The sequence below is a fragment of the Thalassophryne amazonica genome, chromosome 12, assembly GCF_902500255.1.
Source record: "Thalassophryne amazonica chromosome 12, fThaAma1.1, whole genome shotgun sequence".
Lineage (NCBI taxonomy): Eukaryota > Metazoa > Chordata > Actinopteri > Batrachoidiformes > Batrachoididae > Thalassophryne > Thalassophryne amazonica.
In genome coordinates this window covers 59,989,811-60,010,721 of record NC_047114.1, presented here as the reverse complement: position 1 = coordinate 60,010,721, position 20,911 = coordinate 59,989,811, and the positions used below count along the sequence as shown (strand labels likewise).

At 42.2% G+C, this 20,911-nt stretch overlaps 1 protein-coding gene across 1 annotated transcript in view; it reads right to left on the bottom strand.

Moving 5' to 3' along the window:
- Positions 1-4,169: 4,169 nt before the first annotated feature.
- The window catches only part of LOC117521592 (integrin alpha-6-like), a 120,617-nt gene continuing 103,875 nt past the window's right edge, over positions 4,170-20,911 (bottom strand). Inside the window, exons 17-25 of the mRNA XM_034182921.1 lie at positions 16,490-16,567; positions 16,307-16,409; positions 14,879-15,055; positions 13,386-13,484; positions 13,144-13,254; positions 10,169-10,267; positions 8,376-8,501; positions 8,171-8,251; positions 4,170-4,961 (exon numbers count right to left, since the gene is read on the bottom strand). Of these exons, the coding sequence (XP_034038812.1) occupies positions 8,183-8,251; positions 8,376-8,501; positions 10,169-10,267; positions 13,144-13,254; positions 13,386-13,484; positions 14,879-15,055; positions 16,307-16,409; positions 16,490-16,567 (862 nt within the window). The 3' untranslated portion in view covers positions 4,170-4,961; positions 8,171-8,182. The remainder of the gene's footprint in view (positions 4,962-8,170; positions 8,252-8,375; positions 8,502-10,168; positions 10,268-13,143; positions 13,255-13,385; positions 13,485-14,878; positions 15,056-16,306; positions 16,410-16,489; positions 16,568-20,911) is intronic.

The following is a 20,911-nucleotide window of genomic DNA, read 5'->3' as shown; positions in this document are numbered from 1 at the left end:
CTGAGAGATCTGAGCCTCTTAAGGAAGTACAGTTGGCTCTGACCTTCTTATACACAGCACCTGTGTTTACAGTCCAGTCCAGTTTGTTGTCTATGTGAACACCCAAGTACTAGTAGTAGTCCACAATGTCCCCATATGTTCTATTGATGGTAACTGGGTTCAGATTGGTCTTCATCTTCTGAGGTTCACCACCAGCTCCTTCGTCTTGGATACGTTGAGCTGCAGGTGGTTGAGTCCACACCACTCCACAAGCCTCTCCACCACACTCCTGTACTCAGCCTCCTGGTCACTGCCAATGCAGCCCACAATGGCAGAGTCGTACAGAAACGTCTGCAGGTGGCAGGACTGTGACCACAACCTGAAGTCTGAGGTGTAGAGTGTGAACAGAAAGGGAGACAGGACCGTCCCCTGTGGTGTCCCCGTGGTGCTCTTGATGGTGTCAGATGTCCTGAAGTCTCACATACCTTGAGGTAGTTGGTAATCCACGCCACCAATGGAGCCTCCACCTTCATGTCAAGTAGCTTATCACTGAGCAGGTTAGGCCGGATGGTGATGAATACACTGGAGAAGTCAAAGAACATGACTCTCACAGTGCTGACTGCCTCCTCCAGGCAAGAATAGGCTCTGTGCAGCATGAAAATGCTTGCATCCTCCACTCCTGTTGAGTTGGTACTCAAACTCAGTCACCTTCTGATCGAGGCTCAGCCCATGGACAGTGTGAGGCTGGTAATGGCCCCCGTTGTGCTGGAGTTGGGTTGTATGGGAATGCAGCCCAAAGTTGGTGGTAAACTCCATCTAAGGCTAAATACCGGCACGAGACCGATAGTCGACAAGTACCTTAAGTCAAAATTGAAAGAACTTTGAAGAGAGAGTTCAACAGGGTGTGAAACCATTGAGAGGTAAACTGGTGAAGCCCGTGGCCCTCTGAACCTAAGCATATTACTAAGCGAAGGAAAAGAAACTAACCAGGCAACTTAGGTGATTACATCTCTAATCCATACAGTGAAGTCGTAACTCCTCAGACAATATGACTTCTCATTAGTATCAAGGTCTGGTTCTCTTTTTCCCTTGCTACTGAAAAGGCTGTTGATATTGTTGAATGTGCTATACTCGTATTTTCAACATTCTGGGGTCTTGTGTATAAAGCTGGTCTCCCGTTGCCTATTTTCACCCTGAATTAAAAAAATAAAATAAAATTTAAGTGATCAAGCCTGATTGTTCATATCAGCAGTCTAAAGTTGTGTGTCATGAGATTATGAAATGGGCTATTGAGAAGTTTTGAGCCTGACCCAGAATAAGAAGGGTGTGGTTCTCCACCTTTTGCATGAGAATCTGAAGTTTTGACTCACTGGGTGCAATGTTGAGAAATGTTGATTTGAGAACTATAAATGAGATTTGTCATTATGGGTATTGTGTGTAGACGTTTGACAAAAAAAAAAGTGAATTTCAACCATTTTGGAATAAGGTAACATAAAATGTGGAAAAGTGAAGAGCTGCGAATACGTTCTGTATACACTGTATATCTCGTAGGTTACTACCTTTAGATTACCGTGCTATTATGAATGATCCATGGATACAGCTGTACAGTAGAACGGCATTTTTTTTTTTTTTTTTATTTACTTAAAGACCATCATTTTGCAGATCACAAACACATTGACACATCATTGGCAGCACAGCACCGACTAGTGGTGTGGGTACGCAATGGCACAAATATCACATCCCCTTAATGTTCCCACATACAGCATGCACAGTTGTGTTCAGAATAGCAGTGTGTCTAAAAAAAAAAAGTGAATAAAGCTCAAAATCCTAAGCAGTAAGCAGTTTCATCCTATTTTTAGGATGAAATAGATCGTAATAGAACCGTGCTCTGTGGTATAGGGGTGGAAGGAAATTTCATCAAATTTGTTAATACAACCCCAATTCCATGGAAGTTGGGACGTTGTATAAAATGTAAATAGGAACAGAATGCAATTTGCAAATCCTCTTCAACCTGTTAAACGTTTTGTGCAAATATTTGCTCATTTTGAAATGGATGCCTGCAACATGTTTCAAAAAAGTTGGGACAGTGGTATGTTGACCACTGTGTTACATCACCTTTCCTTCTAACAACACTCAAATAAGCATTTGGGAACTGAGGACACTAATTGTTGAGGCTTTGCAGGTGGATTTCTTAACCATTCTTGCTTGATGTACGACTTCAGTTGTTGAACAGTCCGGGGTCTCCCTTGTCGTATTTTGTGCTTCATAATGTGCCACATATTTTCAACAGGCGACAGGTCTGGACTGCAGGCAGGCCAGACTAGTACCCGCACTCTTTTACTATGAAGCCACGCTGTTGTAACATAGCAGGGATGTCCCTGAAAAAGACGTTGCTTGGATGGCAGCATGTGTTGCTCCAGGGAGGTGACGGTTAAGTGGTTAAGGCACTGGGCTTGAGACCAGAAGAGCCTTGGTTCAAATCCCAGCCTGAGTGGAAAAATCACAAAGAGCCCTTGGGCAAGGTCATCTCCTAGTGCTCCCGGTGTGTAGTATCTTGTATGGCAGCACCCTGACATTGGAGTGAATGTGGGGCATTATTTGTAAAGTGCTTTGAGCGTCTGATGCAGATGGAAAAGCACTATATGAATGCAATCCATTTATCATTTACAAGCAGCATGTTTAACATCTGCTGCCTTCATCCTTAAATAAGAGCCATGAGTAAGGGTGTAATAAGGGTCACAAAGAAAAATGCAGACACTACTGTTTTTTGAACAGCCTAATACTTTTTTTTTCATTACTTTGTCGGGTAACAACAAATTTGCTCAATTTTTCTTCATGTTGTGATTTGGAATAGAACGTGCAGTGTTCTCCATGCATTTGCGTGTATTGAAATAAATAAGGAGTTTTAAGAATTTTCAGCTTTACTCGCTTTTAAAACACAGTTTTGAAAACTGTACATAATTTTTTTTTTTAAACTTCAAATCTCATTAACTTATCTTGAGGTAGGGAGTAGACTGTCATGTTCTTGTGACAACATGACTCTTTACAGCTAAGTAGACATGAACTTGGCACTCTCTTGATCAAAATGTCCCAAAACCAACTTGTACTCTCTCTCTTACTGTATGCCTTAAGGGCAGTGATGAAGAGGTGCTTTAAAAACTCAAGGTGGGTGTTGCTTACGAGTCTCTCTGGGTGCTGTGGTGGTGACTAAAGATGTTACCCATGGTGCCAGTACTCACTGGATCATCTGATGGATGTACAGCGGGTCCTCCAACTGTGTTCTCCTGCACAGGAACAAGGGATGACTTTGTTTCTGCGATGTGTTGAGTCTCCAACTCTTGGTGTATCGGGCCAGCAACTGGTCTGCATGGCATCTCCAGTGTTCAGAAGATCCTAAGTTGACCAGTTTTGGCAGAAACCATGCTACGCATCTATTACTCTCCTCCCATAATCATGAACAAGCAATCATGGGCAGCCAGCAGGAGAGCCCACTGCTGCATTCTGGTGGCTGCCATTAAGGGCATTTCTTTGCGACAATCTGTGCAGGTAATGGTGGGCATTCACAAGACCCTGGACTGGACCCTGATGAATGGGTCTGCTTTGTGGGGGGCGGCTCTAAAATGCTTAACTTAAAATATTAGAATATTTCCTTTCAAGCCAATATTTCTGCAGTATAAATACCATGAATCTCTGTCTTGTTAAGTACACACAACCACAATCATGGGGAAGACTGCTGATTTGACTGTTGCCCAGGAGGCCCTCGTAGATGTTTCAGGGCAGTCGCACCCCTGTAGGTCCACCCCTGCATCCTGCACACACACTGACTGCTGTGCTGCACTCTGCTTCCCACTCTGGTCAATTAAAGTCACTGCTCCAAAATAAACAATCTACATTGTGTTTAAAATATTTCATATTTAAATATGTACACAAATTATACATTTATATTAATATATATTTTAAATCTTAAGGTAACAAAATGAAAACCAAAGCTGTCTGCAAAATAAAGTAAAAGGTGCATATTAACCACTATCTATACAGACTACATCAGATTATTCACCTTTATGAATCATGATGGATCACAACCTCACAAACATTTTTTTTGGATTATTTTCAAAACCTTCACAGTAGGTTACAACATTCTGCAACACCACAATTAGGAAATGTAAATGTCACAAAAAAACTCATGGTTATGACAATTTTAAAAAAAAACATTTATTCACTGAACTGGGACTCATCCAGTTTTACAGACACTGAAATTAAGATGGTGGTTGCAACTATGCGGCTGTAGAGAATTTTTTTTGTGCATATGTATATACCAAATGCTTTAACGTTGCAGTTCCTACATCCTGAGCGCAAAAGCTACAAAATGAACAAACACTTAATACAAATGTGCTGGAGGCTACATAAACACACACACATAAAGAGAGACAGACAGACATGGAGGAAACATCTCTTTAGGTGACTGTGTATGCATTGACTGGGGCTTTGGCCTGGAGCGCACGTAACAAATAATACCCATCACAAGAATAAATACAGTTCTGCAAAAAAAAGTACAAAAAAACCTTGAAACCCTCCTGTACCCACTCATTCTCTTTTCGACACTATAAATGTACAAAACAGGCTCCACAGTTCTTACAGGCGGCGTTTTTGCAGGACCACATCCCACAATGCAAAGATACAGGTTTTAATGCAAGATCAAATAAGCAATTTTTTAAAAACTTTTTTCCTTTTTATATTTTGATATTTACAGTCCACACTGTGCAGACATGCAGGAAAAAAAAATAAAATTCTGTGAACTTGGGAGTTCACTGAGGGTGATGGGAATCTGCATGGAATTTAATTTTATTTGCTATTAAAAATAACATTCATTGTCATGCCATCTTGTCCCAGTTACAGGTCCCAGCTCTCTCTTCCCGTTTGATCCAAACAGCACTGTAACTGGGAACACTGTCATCATATTTGGCACGGTTGAAAAAGCCACACTGCAGAGAGGGAGAGAAAAATAAGTCAATATTTTTTCTTGAGGAAAAGACATTTAAAGTGAGCAAAGCTTGCTGTTTCACAGCCAAGAGCCAAGAAATTTGTGCACCCCTGTGCAGACAGAAAACGTATCTCAAAAAATTTGAATATCATTAGCAAGTTCAACATTTTTTTTCTCAGGTATTTCAAAAAGTGAAAATTATTGAAATTATATATGTATTTAAATTAAAGTATTTTAATTTTGCTAATTACTGTCTGGTGATGATCGGTGAGACAGAGGCACACTGGGCTGCATCGAAGGTTGTGCGGACACTGTACCGCACCATCTTGGTGAAGGGGGAGGTACTGGTCTAGTGGTTAAGCATTGGGCTTGAGACCAGAGGATCCTCGGTTCAAATCCCAGCCTGACCGGAAAATCACTAAGGGCCCTTGGACAAGATCCTTAATCCCCTAGTTGCTCCCGGTGTGTAGTGAGCACCTTGTACGGCAGCACCCTGACATCAGGGTGAATGTGAGGCATTATTGTAAAGCGCTTTGAGCGTCTGATGCAGATGGAAAAGCGCTATAGAAATGCATCTTATTTACCAAGACAGAGATGAACTGATTTACCAATCAATTTTACACCCCTATCCTCACCTATAGTGTGACTGAAAGAACATGGCACAGATACAAGCAGTGGAAATGACATTTTTTTCATCAGGTATCTGGGCTTACACTCAAAGACAGGATTAGAAGGTCACATATAGAGGAGGGACTCTGAGGAGAGCCGCCACTTCTTTGTACATGTATTAAAAGGAGCCAGCTGAGGTGGTTCAGGCAACTGCTGCGGATGCCCCCTAGCAATTTCCCAGGTATGTCCAACTGGGAGGAGGCCCAGGAAAGACCTAAGACGTGCTTGACGAATTATATTTGCCAGCTGGGTTGGGAATGCCTCGGGATGCCCCAAGAAGAGTTGGGGGATGTGGCCAAGGATAGGTAAGCGTGGCATGAACTACTCTGTCTTTTGCCACCGTGATCCGGGCCCAGATAAGCATCAGAAAATGACTAAATAATTACTGCCTACAGCTCAAAAAAAAAAAAAGCTCAAATCAAAATATTAGAATATTTCCTTTCAAGCCAATATTTTTGCAGTATAAATACCATGAATCTGTCTGGTTCAGTACACACAACCTCAATCATGGGGAAGATTGCTGACTTGACAGCTGTCCAGAAGACACTCACAGATGGTCTCCACAAGGAGGGTAAGCCACAGAAGATCATTGCTCACAGCCACAGGGCTTGGCCATTCACAGAGTGCTGTATCAAAGCATAATCATGTTGACTGGACGGGAAAAGTGTGATAGGAAAAGATGCACAAGATGTTACTACAGTACTGAGAAGTAAAGAAAATTTGCATTTCACTTGGAAATTAAGGTCCCAGAGTCTGGAAGAAGAGTAAAGAAGAACAGAATCCAGGCTTCTTGAAGTCAAAAGAGAACTTCCCACAGTTGGTGATGATTTAGGATGCCATGTCATCTGCTGGTGTTGGTCCACTGTGTTTTATCAAGTCCAAAGTCAATGCTGCCATCTATCAGATTTTAGAGCACTTCATGCTTCCATCAGCTAACAAGCTTTGTGGAGATGCTGATTTCCTGCTGCCAAAGGTGCATCAATAAAGTATTGAGCAAAGGGTGTGAATACTTGTGTACTTGTGTGATTCCTTATTTATTTTTAATAAATTTGCAAACAAAAAAATCTTTGTCATTATGGGGTGTTGTGAACAGAATTTTGAAGGAAAAAAATTAATTTACTCCATTTTGGAATAAGACTAACATAAAATGTAGAAAAAGTGAAGACTTTTAAGACATTTAACATTTTTGTATTATGAACCCCTTCTTTAGACTGATTATATGAAACATTCTAATATTTTGAGATGCGCATTTTTTTTATTTTCTGGAGCTGTAGCCCATAATTATTACAAGAGTCATCAGGAGATGATATATCACCCTGGTCCCCACAAATTAGGAATGCAAAGTGTCAGGTGATCACCCAAGTACACCCTCATGCTAAATATGAATGAAACTGTTTCTGTGTAGGCTCTCAGTTGTCCAGGTGGTTTCCATAGTAGAGAAGCTTGAATCTTCGACTGGACTGGGTTACTTGATGCGAGGACGTTTCGCTTCAAATTGCAGAAGCTTCCTCAGCTAAAATTCTTGCTCTGGTAGTCTGACTTCTGTCTTGACTCTAGTAGAGAAGAATAAACAGAAGCCACCAAAGCTGGAGTTATAAACCTAACCAGACCCTACTTACCGAGAGGCAGACTGCTATAGGCTAGTGACTAAACAATAGCTCTAATTAGCACCTATTGTGCTCTAGTTAGCACCCTCCTAATGACAGGGCAGCTGTCCCTCCTAAGGATGGGATGGACGCCTCTCCCGCCGACTCCCTTGACGACTCTCCTGATGACGTGAATGACTCATTGTTCATGGTAATGAGTCATTCACGTCATCAGGAGATGACGCCCATTTATTTTTCTCTACTAGAGTCAAGACAGAAGTCAGACTACCAGAGCAAGAATTTTAGCTGAGGAAGCTTCTGCGATTTGAAGCGAAACATCCTCGTGTCAAGTAACCCAGTCCAGTCAAAGATTCAAGCTTCTCTACTATGAATGAAACTGGTCAACAGGTTCTTGGAATATCGCGCTAACAAGCGAAAACGGACAGATGAACACGCTGATCGTTGTATCTCCCTGTATTTTATACCCAGGGGATACAAATTAAACATGCTTGAAACAGTTTACATGTAATAAACTCAGAATATATAAAATTTCCACTGTTGGGAGTACCTGACAAAGAATATTGAACTCTGACAATATTCAAATTTTGTGAGATGAAATTGTATGCACCCTTAATTTCATGGAGAGAATCTTCAGAGCAAGTGAAGGTGAATGCAAAAAACTGAAGGGAAAGGGGGGGGGACCAGAGATGGAGATTACAACCCGTGGTGTCATTTCCCTGAGCCATCGCCACCCTCAGCCATGCAGCTAAACTATTCTCAGATCATCATGTATGGGAAACGTTTTAGGCAAAAGGTCTTTGTGTAAATAATCACTCAGCTTTTATTCATACATTCAGCATCATGGCATACGGTGAAAGCTTCCAACCTGCTTCACACCACAAAGCAGTACCTTTGTTGCAAAAGACAGCAAGAGGTTTACACTCATTTTTTTTACCATCACTCTTTCTTATGCATCTGACGTCAGTGTCTCTTTCTCTGATGGATGTGCTTTATCCTTTTTCCCAAAGACTCCACACTGAGGAGAAACAAATTAAAAGTGTGTGTAACTGCTGTTCATGGTTTAAGCTTAACATCTTGAGGGTTTACTTAGAGGTAAGTATGTGAGTTGAGGCACAGTGTGCCATGGTTTTCAGTCTTACTTTCCAGAGGAGGAAAGCCAACAGAGCTAACAGCATTAATGCCAAAAGGATGGACAACACGATGATCCACCACGGCACCCGTCCGTGCCGGGCCTCATGTCTCTCTGGGAAAGCCAGCACTCTCACCTGGAGAATAGAGCCATAGTACATCAGTATATGACGGAAAATCACAGGGTCAGGTTAAAATCACGATTGTGCCCTTCAACCATGTATTTTTAATCTGCATCAAGATGTCTACATGTCTGAAGTAACATCAGTTTATATCCGTGTATTACACTGACAAAGAACTGCTGTTAAAATATATCACAATTTTGTTTAGTTTTTTGCATTTAAAAAAATCATTTATGCTTTTTCCCCTGATCAAGATGATTACATACAGTGTCATAAAAGCAACTAACAAAAAAAAAGGTTTGGTAAGGGGGCTTTTGTTGTTGTTGTTTGTTTAGAACTCTAAGTTGTGCATATCTCTAATACAGTGGCTTGCAAAAGTATTCAGCCCCTTGGTATTTCACACATTTTAATTTGTTTATGGCATTTCAAATTCAAAACGTAAATCAGGCTTCTCAATATAAAAATTTCTAAACTGAGCTTCCTTAGACTCAAAGTGAAAGTAAATCTCTGCAACTTGATATAAATTACTTAAAAATATAAAAGCCAAGATGATGGGTTGCATAAGTAATCAGCCCCTTTGGTATAATACCTGTAAATAATCAGTTTAATTGCCACTTTTCTTCAGACAAGTCAGGGGATGGATACATGAACATTTCCAAGTCACTGAATATGTCTTGAACTTTATTTACATCAGTTATGAAGAAATACAAACAGTATGACACTCTATGGTAGACAGTTCTCAAAAACTGAGTGACTGTGCAAGAAGGAGAAGAGTGAGGAAAGCCACCAAGACACCCAGACAACCCAGAAAAAGTTACAGGCTTCTGTGGCTGTGATTGGAGAAATTGTGCATTGTGCATGTTTTGCATTTTGTATCCCCAGTTATACAGCTTCACGATGAAGTGGTATAGAGGATGGTTTTACTAAAAAGAAGACCTGAAAGTTCAGCTACAATTTGCCAGAAGGTACATCTGAGATACAAGCCTGGATTTAATGTTTTGATGAAAGAAAACCCTTCTCTGTACCACTTCATCATGTATAACTGGGGATACAAAATGCAAAACATGTACTATGCACAATTTCTCCAATCACAGCCACAGAAGCCTATAACGTCTGGGTTGTCTGGGTGTCTTGGTGGCTTGCCTCACTCTTCTCCTTCTTGCACAGTCACTCAGTTTTTGAGAACTGTCTACTCCACACAGATTTACCAGAGAGTGTCATACTGTTTGTATTTCTTCATAACTGATGGAAATAAAGTTCAAGACATATTTAGTGACTTGGAAATGTTCATGTATCCATCTCCTGATTTGCCTGAAGAAAACTGGCAATTAAACTGATTATTTACAGGTATTATACCAAAGGGGCTGATTACTTATGCAACCCAGCATTGGCTTTTATATTTTTAATTAATTTTTATCAAGTTGTAGAGATTTACTTTCAGTTTGAGTCTAAGGAAGATAATTTTAGAAATTTTTATAGTGAGAAGGCTGATTTAATTTTTGTATTTGAAATGCCATAAACAAATTAAAATGTGTGAAATACCAAGGGGCTGAATACTTTTGCAAGACAATGTAATTGAATGGAGCATCTGTCACATACTGAACTGCCTAAATGCAGGTTTGGTTGGGAAACATAGATTTCTCAGATTACTGATCCTTGTTTCTCTAGTTGTGTTTAATTACCTCTGCATCTGCGTTTTGCAGCACCATATTCTCTACTGTACCGTCAACAACCAGCGAGGCCTTTACCATCACCTCCACATGATGCATCGAGGAATAGTCCTGTTTTTTTTTTTTTTAGTTTTTTAAAGGAAACAGATTCATTATATTGTATTGAATGTAAACAAACAAGGAAATGCAGTATAGTAAAAGCTCTCCGTGAATGTTCCATACAAATCATACACACACACACACACACACATACATATACGATTTATGTTAGAAAAGTATCCGACCTTTTTATTTTTTGCAAAAACCATATGGATTTGAATCACGTGTGATTGCATCAGCCAAGCTTGAACCTTCGTGCGCATGCATGAGCTTTTTCACACCTGTCGGTTGCGTCATTCGCCTGTGAGCAGGCTTTGTGTGAGCAGTGGTCCACCCCTCTCGTTGGACTTTTATTGCAAATAAATGTCTGAACGATTTGGAGCTTTGCTGCATCAATTTTTTCCAGAAACTGTGAGAGACCTCCAGGTGGACACCATTCAGAAAATTCAGATGGCTTTCAGGGACGATTTTATGGGGATTACACAGATTAAGGAGTGCTCCAGCCGGTTTAAAGACCGCCCACAGCGTCTGAGAGCGCGGCGCACTCTGAGCGCCGATCGACAGGCTGACACCCCGCTGAAACAACCAGATCATTTCCAACATGAAGGCTTTGTTGATCCGGGACGTCGTCTGACTTCCACAAAAATGGCAGAAGATGTGGACATCAAGACTTTTTTGGCACATTCCACTGTTACAGGAGTTTTTTTCATGGAAAGAGAAGCGGAGGGATGCGCCACGGAGCCGCTCATGGCGCGGGACAAAAGCACCTCCGTGTTGGTCTCACAGGATGGCTTTCAGATGGCTTTCGGTGGCTTTTCAGTCGTGTGACTATCCGAGAAATTGTGCATGAGCTGGACATGCCAGAACATGTCCTGTCAGGCTTCATCACGGCGTTGCTTTGCGCCATGCGGCTCCACCTCCACGCGCGGAATTCCTCCGCTCCTCTTTCCATGACAAAAACTCCTGTAACAGTGAAATGTTCCGTTCATTTCCACACTGGACGCTGTGTTGATCTGGGACGTCGTCTGACTTCCACAGGAATTGCGGAAGACGTGGACATCTGCACTTTTTCAGCACATTGAGACAGACGTGCGGAGGAATTCCGTGCGTCGCGGTGGAGCTGCATGGCGCAAAGCAACGCCGTGATGAAGCCTCACAGGACATGTTCTGGCATGTCCAGCTCATGCACAATTTCTCAGATAGTCACACGACTGAAAAGCCACCGAAAGCCGTCTGAAAGCCATCTGAAAGCCAGCCTCTGTGGGCGGTCTTTAAACCGTCTGGAGCACTCCTTAATCTGTGTAATCCCCATAAAATCGTCCCTGAAAGCCATCTGAATTTTCCGAATGGTGATATATATATATATATATATATATATATATATATATATATATATATATATATATATATATATATACGAGGTCTGTGTTGTGTGTGGGCCGCCAGAAGAGGAGGTACTGCTGGCCCACCACCAGTGGGCGCTCTGCCTGAAGTGCGGGCTTCAGGCACGAGAGGGCGCTGCCGCCATGGACACAGCCGGGGGTGACAGCTGTCGCTTATTACCTCTTGACAGCTGTCACCCATCTACTCAACATCATCTCACTCCATAAAGACCAGACGTCATCTCCACCTCGTTGCCGAGATATCATACTTCATTGGAGGTAATATCCTCAGCCTTTTGTAAATCTGTTTATTGTGAGTGTTTGCAGGAGAACCGATCGTTTTTGAGGAGGCTGTGCAAGACGGCGCTCCTTTTCAGCTGAGACCGCTGCAACGCGCTGAGTGTGAGGTGGAGGTGGCATTCCCACCGTTATTGTTACTGGGTGTACACACACCCACACTTGACTGTCTTTGTTCTTCGCCAGCAGTACCAGATCCGACAGTCGGGGACGGTGATCACCTGGGAATTCGGGACTTGGCGGCTCCAGTATTCACCAGGTTCTGGGGCGGCGGAAATCGTGTGGTTCCGGCTCTCCTCAGGACAGACGTCTTCTATCCTCGAGCCTGCCCACACGTCACCTTTGTGTATTGACTGTTATGATATTCTGAGATTGTCTGTATGTTCGTTGTGCACATTCACAACATTAAATTGTTATATTTTGGCTCATCTATTGACCGTTCATTTGCGCCCCCTGTTGTGGGTCCGTGTCACTACACTTTCCCAACAGTCTGTGAGAAAAGTAACGGACCTTATTATTTTTTTCAAAAACTATATGGATTTGAATCACGTGTGATTGCATCAGACATGCTTGAACCCTCGTGGGCATGCGAGAGTTTTTTCATGCCTGTCGGTTACATCATTCGCCTGTGGGCAGTCTTTGAGTGATGAGTGGCCCACCCTCTCGTCGATTTTTTCATTGTTTAGGAATGGCTCAGAGACTGCTGCTTTGTTTGATAAAAATTTTTTCAAAAACTGTAAGGCACAACTGAGTGGACACCATTCGATAAATTTTCGGTGAAAATTTTAACGGCTGATGAGAGATTTTGTAGTTTTACTGTCGCCGTAAGGACGGCCCACGGCACCTGACGGCGATCTGCGCTCCGAGGTGGTGATCTTCTCGCTGTTTCAAGCTGAAAACTTCCTAATTTCAGGCTCTGTGGACCCAAGACGTCGTAAGATAACAGAGAACTTTCAGAAGAATTCGGGATCAGGAGTTTATGCAGACATTCCACTGTTAAAGGAGATTTTGTAATGAAAGAACGTGCGGGCAGATTCGCATGTCGTAAAAACATATGAATCAAATCCATTTATTTTTTGAAAAAAATAAAAAGGACCGCTTTTTTTTATCACAGACCTCGTGTATATATATATATATATATATATATATATATATATATATATATATATATATATATATATATATATACACACACACACACACACACACCTCCAGTAAGGTGCTGCTCCAAAGACGAGATTTAAGAGTGATGATTGCATTACTGTCCAGGCCCTTTAGGGGGCAGCGGATCTCCACACATTTTGCCCCATTACCACACGCCTGAAAAAGAAAGAAAAGGCTCGTTACTGTTCATCAATGATAAAACGTCAAATAACTCCAACAAGCCTTTGAAAACAAAGCAGTCTTTTTATCAAACTGAGTTGTTCTTCTACCACCATAGAAAAGCTTACCAGTGTTTTAGTTTTTTTCCCATCTTTCAAAAGTGATATAATTCCCTCGTCACCACCCCCTGTGTTTTCTGTGGCTCTTTTTTTCCTGTTACTCAGTTCCTTGAGACAGAAAAAAAAAACAGTGAAATGGAAAAATACAGTTGAAAAAAGTGAAGAAATAATATGCAGATGCTTCTGTAAAGTTTGGATGATACATAAGAGACACAGGCACTCATACCACCACCAAAATGTATCCACAACATTGAAACTGTCAACTTTACTGTATGATTGTACTACTGTTTGTTACAACACAGAAAATTAATTCCAATGTATACAGACACCATGTATGTATGTGTGTATGGACGTACACAAAATTTCACATGACTGTTAGACAGGGCATATAACGATGGTAAACCTGGCAACTAAGCTATTGAAGCCAAACTTTCTCAATCCATTAGAGTTGTATTTAGAAAATTTTGACAACCTCTTGACCCCTGGTTTGACCTTGACATGACCTGTGTTGCAAGAAGAGTTTGCCAAGTTTGATTGAAATTGTTCTTTGCTTTTTGATGTGACTGCTGCAAACAGACTGACTGCATGTATGACCATTACTGCAGACTCTTTCCTCATCGCAACAAGGATAATTATAAAACAATCTTGTTCAGCAGCTTTATTACTACATGTTCAACCTCTTAATTCTATTTTGCTTAATGGTCTTCCTTTCTTTGACACAGTTTACATTCACAATTTCAAATTACAAAACAGGAACTTTTATGCTTAAGTTTACATTGCGATATGTACCATGAAGGGATTCAATTTATACCACGATATGAATTTAGGTCATTATCGCCCAGCCCTATGATGAACAGCTTATGAGCCTAAAAACTCCAGGAATCGATCAAGAGACAATCTTCCTCATCACCAAGGGAGCACCACAGTGACGAGAGAACCATGCATGTATTTCATAGTAATCTTTGTAAATGAAGTCCAACACATATTCAGTGACTTGAAAATGTTCATGTATCCATCCAAACTTGTTTGAAGAAAACTGGCTGTAAAAGTGATAATTTACTTGTGTTACACTAAAGGGTGCAATGACATATGTAACCTGGATTTTATATTTTTACTTCATCTATGTCATGTACATAATCATTTTTGAGACTAAAATTTGAAACAACTGTAGAGTTTTGTCATTTCTGACAAAAGTTTGGAAAAATGTGTAAATGTTTGAGATATCTTGTGCACAATCAGATTGACAGGTGTGATCACATAACCACCGCCCTCCTCTGTCAGCTGGTGGATGAATTTAAGTAATTAGCATCCCTTCGTGCTCTGGATTTGGCCCAGTTGTCCCTTTAAATGAAGGATCACATCAAAGCTACACTATTATTGTGTGTCATCGCTATCAGCCAGTGATCAAACATTTACATCATTTTTAGCTTCAATTTGTCACCCGTCTGTACATGGAGGAGGCACAGCAATGAGCTTCATGTGTCACTGATGTGTTCATTGACCTGTGCGATATTACGCGGATTGATCACTCCTTTGGGCAAGCATTTCAACTGATCCACACCTACAGCACTGATGTTCATCAAATAGAGTAGCCACTTCCCTTCTGCTGTCTCCTTTGGCCAGTGAATGACAAGCGAGGCAGTGCCCAAGTCTGTTAAGCGCTTTCCCACGTTGATTATCTGTACATCAAGACAGAAAAGCTTTCAAACTATGCTGAAATTTACACACAATACAGTAATGCAAGTGGACATCACTGAGAGAATTAAGGGAATTTTCAGATTGCCATACATCAGGAGACATTTAAACCATGCTTAAGAGAACAAACGTGGGGTGGGAGGGGGAGATTTTAAGACCCTATCTTCCACCTAGCACACAGCACAACACAAGTGTTATTTGTCGTTTTCACCAATGTACTTGTTTCTTTCATGCTCATCGCCTACATTCTTTAAACCACAAGTCCACTCATGCTCACTGTACACACATGGTCTAAAAATTCATCATTCATTCATCCTATTTGCCATTGTGTTCCATTTACCATGCAGGTTTGGTTCCATTTAGCGTGTAAATTTGGTTCCATATGTTTTGTACCATTACACGCCACCACGCGCTTACACTAGTGGTGATGGTGCTGAGTTTAAAAACAAACAGTGCCCCAACACAGTGCCCAGACTAGCTGGGTAATGGATGGGAAGGCTGGATGCACCGTGGGGTGAGGTTATATCAAGTTGTAGTGATTTGCTTTCAGATAATTTTAGACATGTTTATATTGAGAAGCCTGATTTACTTTTTGTATTTGAAATGCCATAAGCAAATTAAAATGCGTGAAATACCAAGGGGCTGAATACTTTTGCAAGCCACTGTAAATACATACACACAATGAAACTTGTCCTCTGCATTTAACCCATCCTAATTACAGTTAGACACAATCAAACCACAAGGAGCAGTGGGCAGCCACAATCTGGCACCCAGGGACCAACTCCAGATGTAGACTCTGTCTTGGTCAGGGGCAGAGAAAGGAGCAGACCCTAAATAAGCATGTCATTGATTGTGGGAGGAAACCGGAGTGCCCGGAGGAAACCCACGCAGACACAGGGAGAACATGCAAACTCTACACAGAAAGGCCGGGACTCAATCCCATGACCTTCTTTCTGTGAGGCACCAGTGCTAACCACTAATCCACCGTGCCACCCACCGTGTTTATAATTAATAAAATATCAAATGACAAGGATCTATGCGCCAAGTTGAATGGAACATATGTGTACCACTGAACTCAGAAACAATTCATTATTTGTACATGAAAAATTGGGGGTTACAAGTTGTTCACAAATAGACAAACATTGAACTGAAAGTGATAAATAACTAAAGGTATTATTATTATTATTATTATTAGTAGTAGTAGTACTATTACACTGTTGCTGTAATTTACTTACTGTAAACTGGTGTGTGATGGCACTGCCAATGTCACTTTCACGTTTCATGGCACTCTCACCTTTGACCTCTCCTGTAAACTGGACCTGAGATGGACTGGCAAGTCTGGAAAAACAGAGATGCACCCTCAGAAAATGAATTTGTGCATCTTTATAAACACAAACACAAACATATATTGATCTTACCCTGTTAGAGAGAGCTCCATCGTGATAATCACCTTTGCCATTGCTTTGATGGGCTCTATTTTTGGCTGTTCACTTGTCCTGTCAGATGACAAGTTCACACTTGTTACTTCTTGAGGAAATCTACGATTGTCTATAAATTAATTTTCGCTGTGTGTGACAGAGGGTTTTGCAAAACTCTTCACCCTGTTGGTATTTCATATATGGTGACCCCACACAAAAAGAGAGAAGCTGAAAGATCTTACTTATATTGATTTATAACAACAAAACATAACTGTGTTGTGTGTACATTTGTGTGGGGACACTGGGATCCCGGTCATGTTTCCCTGTCTGTGTCTTGTGTTCTGCGTCCATTCTCCTTCTTGTTTCGGTTCATGTTAGTGTGTGGTACCCTATGTGGTTCACCCTAGCTCTTGGATCTGTCTTTGTCTTGGTGGTGTCTGTCTCCCTTCTCCTTTCTTGGTTTATGGTCACATTCCCCTGTCTCTGTCGGTCACCTGTGTGGATGCCTTCTTGGTGTGTGGTTGTGCTGTATGTCCTCTGTTTCTAACTCCTCCATGCCCCTGCCCTTAAGTCCCCCCGTGGTGTTGGCCTTGTGATCTTGTTTTATTTTTGTCCTTGTTTTTCTCTGTCTCCATTTATGTTTCATGTGATTATTGTTCTTGTGTTCTGGTATTAGTTTCTGTTATTGTAATGTTTGCTGCTGTATTATTTTGTGAGTATTAGTTCTGGTTTGTGTCATTTCGGTTCTGATTTTACACAGGTTTATTTCCACGTTAGTTTCTGTACATTTGCACTTGGGTTACATGTTTGTTTTTGTTACTTCATCTGTTGTAATATTTGTTGTGTGGGCCGCTGAAGAGGAGGTACTGCTGGCCCACCACCACCAGATGGCGCCCTGCTTGGAGTGCGGGCTTCAAGCACGAGAGGGCGCCGGAACCAGTGGAGTGACAGCTGTCACATCATCACCACCAGCTGTCACTCATCTACGTCAACCACCATAAAAGCCGGACTGCAACTCCACCTCCCCGCCGAGAAATCATCTACCATACAGGTAACTTCTCTGCTGAATCTGAAGACCTTGTGTAATAGTCTGATCTCATTTGCAGCCGTTTTCCTGTGACAGTGTCCTTATCTGTGGGATTGGCGTTTGGTGTGGACTGCGACGGCTTCGCCTCACACCCCAAACCAGATAAGTGGTTAAACAGGAGCTGCACGAGTGTGTGATTGGAGGTGGAGGTGTTCCCTCCTAACTGAACACAGACTGTGGGATTACTGAGTGTGCGTACTCACACTCATCAAACTGTTTCTGTTCTCTGCCAGCAGTACCGGGTCTGACTGCTGAAGACAGTGGCCACCTGGGGCGCAGGGCTTGGCGGCTCCGGTGTTCTTCAGCAAGGGCGTAGGTTTGGTCTCAGCTTTGGTAGGGACAATACCACACACCCCACCCGGCCCCCCTGCTCACCACCATCACCCCCTAACCCACTCATACCATTAGACGCACAAGTACAGCATAATACATAACATATGACGACATAATGCTGAATAATTTAACACTTTATTTACAATATTAAGTGTGTAGGCAAACAAACAAATAGCTTAAATAACAAAATTGCACCCAAAATCACGAATCTATTCTATAGGCCTACACCTGAGAGAACAAGACAACAAAAAAAAAATACTTGTGGAGCTAACAAATGTATAATCTATTCTCTTCATCAATAATGCAGTTGTAGGTATCTGGCAACCTAATTTGCCAAAAAAAAGGGATTTCCAATGATATATATAGTGTATTACGGTAAACGTAAGCCTGTGATGTCATAACACAGAGGAAAAACACGGAAGTTTCACACTAGTGCGCCGCTGATTCTCATTACCGTAAGTTCTCATGTAAGCCCTCACTCTGAAAAATTTCAACACTGACAGCAAGCCAAGAACCCGTGCTTTCCAACAGTATGCTATATGTTGCATATATTACAGTAAAGTGCGTTCGGTGACTTTTGAAACGAGGGAAAAGTATGAAAAAGAGCGCAAAAGTGACAGAAAAGTACATAGACAGACAGCAAACATAAATGTAGTATTTTTTGAGGAAAAGGCAGGATGTTAGTGTCATTTGTGAAGGTGTGTGTGCGTGTTTGTGTGGGTGTGCAGTTTATTTTAAGTGTGGCGCACAGCATTGTTCGCAACCCCTCCCCCCGCCCTTCTTGTTTTTCTGCACCGGAGCAGTGTTAACAGATATGAAATATGAAACTATCGTACCAAAACCTCAAAATTATCGTATTCTGGGAGAAATTATCGTACACAAACAAAACGCATACAACGTAGCTATTTTAGCGTTTTTTTTTTTTAATTTACAAAGAATTTTATGTCACATTTTTAAACAGTAATTATATTAATGGGGAAACTATGGCACAAAAAGAACGCAAATGCACAAGCAAATGCACTACCAGACTGTGAAGTAACACAAACGTGTTAATTACCAGACTAGAAAGAGTCGAATTCAACCTCGAGGTCGCTGTCGTCATCCGATGCCATGGCCACTTGTGCAGATTTTGTTGAACACAGAAAAAATGTTGACACCTCCATAAGGAACTTGAACTTTTTTTTATTTTTCTTGTATATCTCTTTGCTCTTGTGTTTTGTTCGTTTGTTATTGCATTTGTTGAAATACAGTTTCGAAAAAAAAAAAAAAGATGTTGGTTGGGGAATCTTCCTGTCCTGTCCTGCAGAGATTGGATGGGAACTCATTACTTTGTATGACTGTCCCGGCAGCCCAAAGCCAGCAGCAGCCCTGTGTGTGGTGTGTCTTTGATGCCGCCTGAGTGCAACGCCTGCAAAATGATTCTTGGGTGTCAGAGAGAGATGCGTGTTTGGGCAACCAACTGAAATTATCGTACATATTTGGGTTTTTTCCCATTATTGATCGTACATCGTACAGAGGGCAAAACTATCGTACAAATACGATAATTATCGTACATCTGGCAACACTGCACCGGAGCCACCCATCCTCTGCGCTCCGGGACCTCCCACTTTACAAATTAAGCACTGCCTGCCACGAGATGCGCTTTGTTTACGTCCATGTGAGAAGAACGTGAGCCAATGAAATTGCAACATGGGTAACCCTGTCATTCTGGCACGTCGAAAACACAAAACGTGACGACTAAAATTATAGTATCGAGTTCGCAAAAAAATAGTGAATGATTTTGTTATATAAACAAAAATGCTAAATATTGGTAGGGACTATTTGTCCCTATGGTCCATATGCAAACCTACGCCCCTGTTCTTCAGATCCGTTGGTGGTGGAAGCTGTGTGGGTTCCGGCTCTTCTATCACCAGACGTCTTCTATCTTCGAGCCTGCCACACGCCACCTTGTGTATGATTGACATTCCGCACTATTGTTATTGTCTGTACTTCGTTGTGCGCTTCACAACATTAAATTGTTACTTTTTGGCTTATCCATTGTCTGTTCATTAACGCCCCCTGTTGTGGGTCCGTGTCACGACACTTCCCAACAGGATTTCTCGGCCAGCGTCATGGATCCCGAGGGGCGTCAACCAGCGCTTGAACAGCCAATGGAAGAGCGAGGTGCACAGGCGCCAGCAGGAGGGGTGTTAGGTGAGCTGCAGCACATCTTAACCGCCTTTACTGCTCGGTTGGACTTAGTTACCGAGCAGAGCATTATTCTCAATCGAAGGATAGAGGCTCTCACCGCCCAGGTGGAAGCGCACGCTCAGGGCACTGCTGCAGCACCTCCTCCTGCTGACCAAATGCCTGAGACAGACATTCCACTGGTCGTTCAACGAACCCCCCCACCTTCCCCTGAAGCATACATAAGCCCTCCGGAGCTGTACGGAGGCTGTGTGGAGACGTGCGCCACGGACTTCTTGATGCAGTGCTCGCTCGTCTTTTCACAGCGTCCCATCATGTACGCGTCAGACGCTAGCCGGGTGGCTTACGTTATAAATCTGCTTCGAGGAGAGGCACGCGCCTGGGCTACCGTCACATTGTCGGTGCGGGCACTAGATGGCACCCTTCTTCCACTAATCACACACCAGACACAGCCCGTGACTTTGGTTGTTTCTGGGAATCACAGGGAGGAGATTGTGTTTTATGTAACACCTTCTACCTCCCAAGTGATTTTGGGTTTTCCATGGGTGTTGAAACACAATCCCCGGATTGATTGGCCGTCTGGGGTTGTGGTTCAGTGGAGCGAAACCTGCCACCGGGAGTGTTTAGGATCCTCGGTTCCACCCGGTGTGACAGCTAAGGAGGAGGTTTTAGTCCCCCCCAATCTGGCGGTGGTGTCAGCCGAGTACCATGACCTTGCTGACGTCTTCAGCAAGGATCTGGCACTCACGCTGCCCCCACACCGTCCGTACGATTGTGCCATTGATTTGATACCGGGCGCTGAGTACCCGTCCAGC